At 50.7% G+C, this 3,214-nt stretch overlaps 3 protein-coding genes across 3 annotated transcripts; all 3 read right to left on the bottom strand.

The window, feature by feature from the left end:
- Nucleotides 1-329: 329 nt before the first annotated feature.
- On the bottom strand, nt 330-695 carry PPTG_17643 (hypothetical protein; the record flags this gene model as incomplete). The annotated part of the gene is made up of 1 exon (XM_008915323.1): nt 330-695. The coding sequence occupies one exon, from the start codon at nt 693-695 to the stop codon at nt 330-332; it is 366 nt and encodes a 121-aa protein (XP_008913571.1).
- A 48-nt stretch (nt 696-743) lies between these two features.
- Nucleotides 744-1,107, bottom strand: PPTG_24121 (hypothetical protein; the record flags this gene model as incomplete). The annotated part of the gene is made up of 2 exons (XM_008915322.1): nt 744-906; nt 986-1,107. The coding sequence occupies 2 exons, from the start codon at nt 1,105-1,107 to the stop codon at nt 744-746; spliced, it is 285 nt and encodes a 94-aa protein (XP_008913570.1).
- Nucleotides 1,108-1,431: 324 nt separating this feature from the next.
- Nucleotides 1,432-1,830, bottom strand: PPTG_17642 (hypothetical protein; the record flags this gene model as incomplete). Its single annotated transcript, XM_008915321.1, has 1 exon — nt 1,432-1,830. One exon carries the CDS (start codon nt 1,828-1,830, stop codon nt 1,432-1,434), a length of 399 nt encoding a protein of 132 aa, XP_008913569.1.
- Between the last annotated feature and the right edge of the window lie 1,384 nt (nt 1,831-3,214).

Below are 3,214 nucleotides of genomic sequence, written 5' to 3'. Positions count from 1 at the left end.
TAAGCCGCTATCTATGTTTAACTATCTAGCATAGTTAAACCTAATCAAATGCATATCGTGTGGCCCTCAGCCTATGTACTGAGGCCACTGTTAACTCTACGAGTCATGTACTGAGAGTCTGTCAACTCTTCGGGTACTCCGTACCCATGTGTGCGCCACACACGTGTAATCCCGTTACAAATTGACTACCGTACCTCACAAAATAAATGCTTTGGCACAATTCCGAACTGCTCTCGACTTAACGTCAAGACACCTGATTTTGTTTTTCGTGAAACTACTATTTTTGTGGTAAGACTTGGTAGCAAAAGAAACAACTAAATTCTCATTGGTCAAAAATCAACCGGGAGGACAATTACAAACTTTCTCATGCAGTAAATGAACTGAAATGTTGATATAGTAAGTTTTTTTCTCAAATCTTCCACGTGTTGGTTCTGCATGAGCGCGCTATGTAAACTGTTGTCCTTAAGTCGGACGATGTGCTCTTCAAAGAGTTCTGTGCTTGCTGTACGCGCAGACTCGCGCGAGGATTCGCCCTCGCCGTCTTCGTAGAAAGTGTCGTCGGGGTCTACATCGAAGTAGAAGCCTGCTTCGACAGCACGCTGGTCGTCGTCAGCTCCGTCGTCTAGCTCGACCACACTCGCCTTCTCGTCGATGGCTCGCTTGACGTCCTTCGCCTTCTTGATGCGAGGAGGCATGTCCGGTATGCCCGGCTTACGCGTGCCGTACAAGACTTTGAACTTGTGTCACAAGCTCTCAAAGTCTCTCCCAGGTGCTCCACGAGGTCTATTAGCGTTGTAAAACAGCGCCAGACGGTCCCACTTGTCCTCCCCCAGTGGGGGCGTCTTTTCAACGAGCAGCAAGAGGCGATCAATGTCGGCCAATGAGTGGTTACTGGTCCCAGTGTCCCTAACCATCTACAGCACAGACAGGAACACGTCAGTCAGCATCCCCATGGATACAGGTAAGAGCACCGGGGTCAGCGTACAGCGTGAAGTAGGAGGATGCGAAGTACGGTTGGAGCGGTAAAGTGTCTGCCGCGTGGTAAAAGGAAAAGTGAGCGACGCAATCGGGCTCGCTTCGCCACCAGCGTACTAGAGATAGCGCCATCTTGACTATCAATACATGTACACTTGAATCTTTAAAAGGTGTTGATAGTCAGCAGCTTCAACATACAGCATGCAAAATTTGCGCGCGCGCAAACCGCTTGAATACTATCAAGGAATTGCCGCAGCACTTGGCGGCAAAACTGCGCGCCTTCTTATCGAATCTACCTGGCGCCACACGCCAAATCCAACGTCGACTTTTCGGCTGTGACTGCGACCGCATACGACGAACTTTAGCAAGTGCAAATGCTATATCGAACATGAAACTTCAACGTATTTGAACTTAAACCTCCTATACAATTGCACATATACATCCGTATGAGCCTTCTCATGGATCTTTCTCGTCTTGCAAATCGCGGTGGCGCCATCTCGGCGACCTACACCGGCATATAAACCACTGATCGTCGCTGTAGTCGACCGTCACCTCTTGTCGCGTACTTGCGACGGCTACGGCGAGGCGATGAACGTTGCCCACCTCGACGAACTTGGCAACCGGCCCACACGCGTGGTTCACGGACCGCATTAGCCCACCCACCCTCTCGACGTTGGTTGCAGCGCGGATCGGCCAGGTCAGCCTCTCCGGCCTCTGACTCAGTACCAGTCGATAATCACTGTTGCGAGGTCGTTGAGACCGCGAAGCGCTGATGTCCTCTATCTCGCCGACATATTGACCCAAGACCTCGCCGGCGTCGTCGGCTGCAACTACGGCTAGCGTGTTGGTGCGCATGTTCCGAGCCAGGTACGCCTTGTCCGACTCGACGAGGCCATTACCACATGCGCCTCCGTAGGGGAACAGTTTACATTGCAATATATATGCATGAGCGAGTTGCGGCACGAGTCCACAGATGGTTGACGCATCGTACCGGCACGTAGCTATTGCTTGGCAGCAACGATGACGACCGGAAAGGATCTTGAGACACCAGGTCACGACGCCCCTATGTCTGTAACTGCGAGCGGTGCTTTTGACGCTGGGTATCTGAGCGACGCCTCGCTTGTTCTAGACCGACATGGAGATTGGAGAGGCGTCTCCAGGAGAACTGGCGAGGATGCCATTGGGCTGGCGCGGGTTATCTCCGCCCCGACCCACCCAGTGCCCGCTCCGCCATCCGATCTCCACCCGCTCAAAACGGTAAAAAAAATAAAGTAGCAAGCAATGTGAAGTACCCTGACCATCACAATCTAACTTAAGGCCAATGGAGCAGACAGGATGCAAACGGATAATTCAAGAAGCCCTCAGGGCGAGATCGTTTCCCCCACAGCTAATCTACCCTGAAGCACAACGAGTGAGCGATGAATTGGTGCCCTTGTCGAGTTTGTTTGGTAGACCTTTCATTGTGTGGGTTCCTGAGAGTCAGGAGGCAGCGTAGAGACCACAATGCGTTTCAGTTGGGTGTTTGTGTACTCCTCGACTCAAAGAATACAAGCAGCGAGTGGTCCAGGATGTTGACATGAAGATGGACCTTAGCTTTTTCATTTCCATGGCCGATTCTTCTCAAAAGAAGCCTCACTAATGGGGTAATATTCACGCACAGTACCGTGAGTGATATCCGAACAGGTAAGAAACGCTAATGCGGTGCGGTGCGGTGCAAGCTGAACAAGGAGAAAAAACGTCAAGCCTTGGATGCAGTTGACCAAGCCGCCGAACAACCTCAAAAGAGCCAGAGCCTCATCGTGCGATAGCTGTCGACGAAAGAAGAAACAGTGTGGTGAGGGATCAAATAGTTCCTCATGTTCTCGTATTCTAGCTCGTGATAACGCAACACTCCTACATTTTTTGCAATAAAGCTTACCTCGCACTTGTGTATCCATACGGAGCTCGAGTTAAGTCGCTAAGGTGATATTGGGCCTTGCTCATGGCCAAATCACGGCTCTAGTTCATTCTGTAGCAGTCACATGACAATTGTAAGCGCTTTTCTAAGCCGTCTCGTGTCACCGGGCAGGCATTCGCACACATGTACGGATACACTGCCAGACCACACCCAGCTTACGTGTAGTGGGCTTGCTACGTGCCCACTACTTCGGCTTACACGTTAGCGCACGTGTATGAGGAAGCGTAGTTTGCTTAAACTTAGATTAACTATACTTACGTCTCGTAAGTATAGATTTACTTA

The sequence above is a fragment of the Phytophthora parasitica genome (genome assembly GCF_000247585.1).
Source record: "Phytophthora parasitica INRA-310 unplaced genomic scaffold supercont2.69, whole genome shotgun sequence".
NCBI lineage: Eukaryota > Oomycota > Peronosporomycetes > Peronosporales > Peronosporaceae > Phytophthora > Phytophthora nicotianae.
This window is presented reverse-complemented; position numbering and strand designations above follow the sequence as displayed.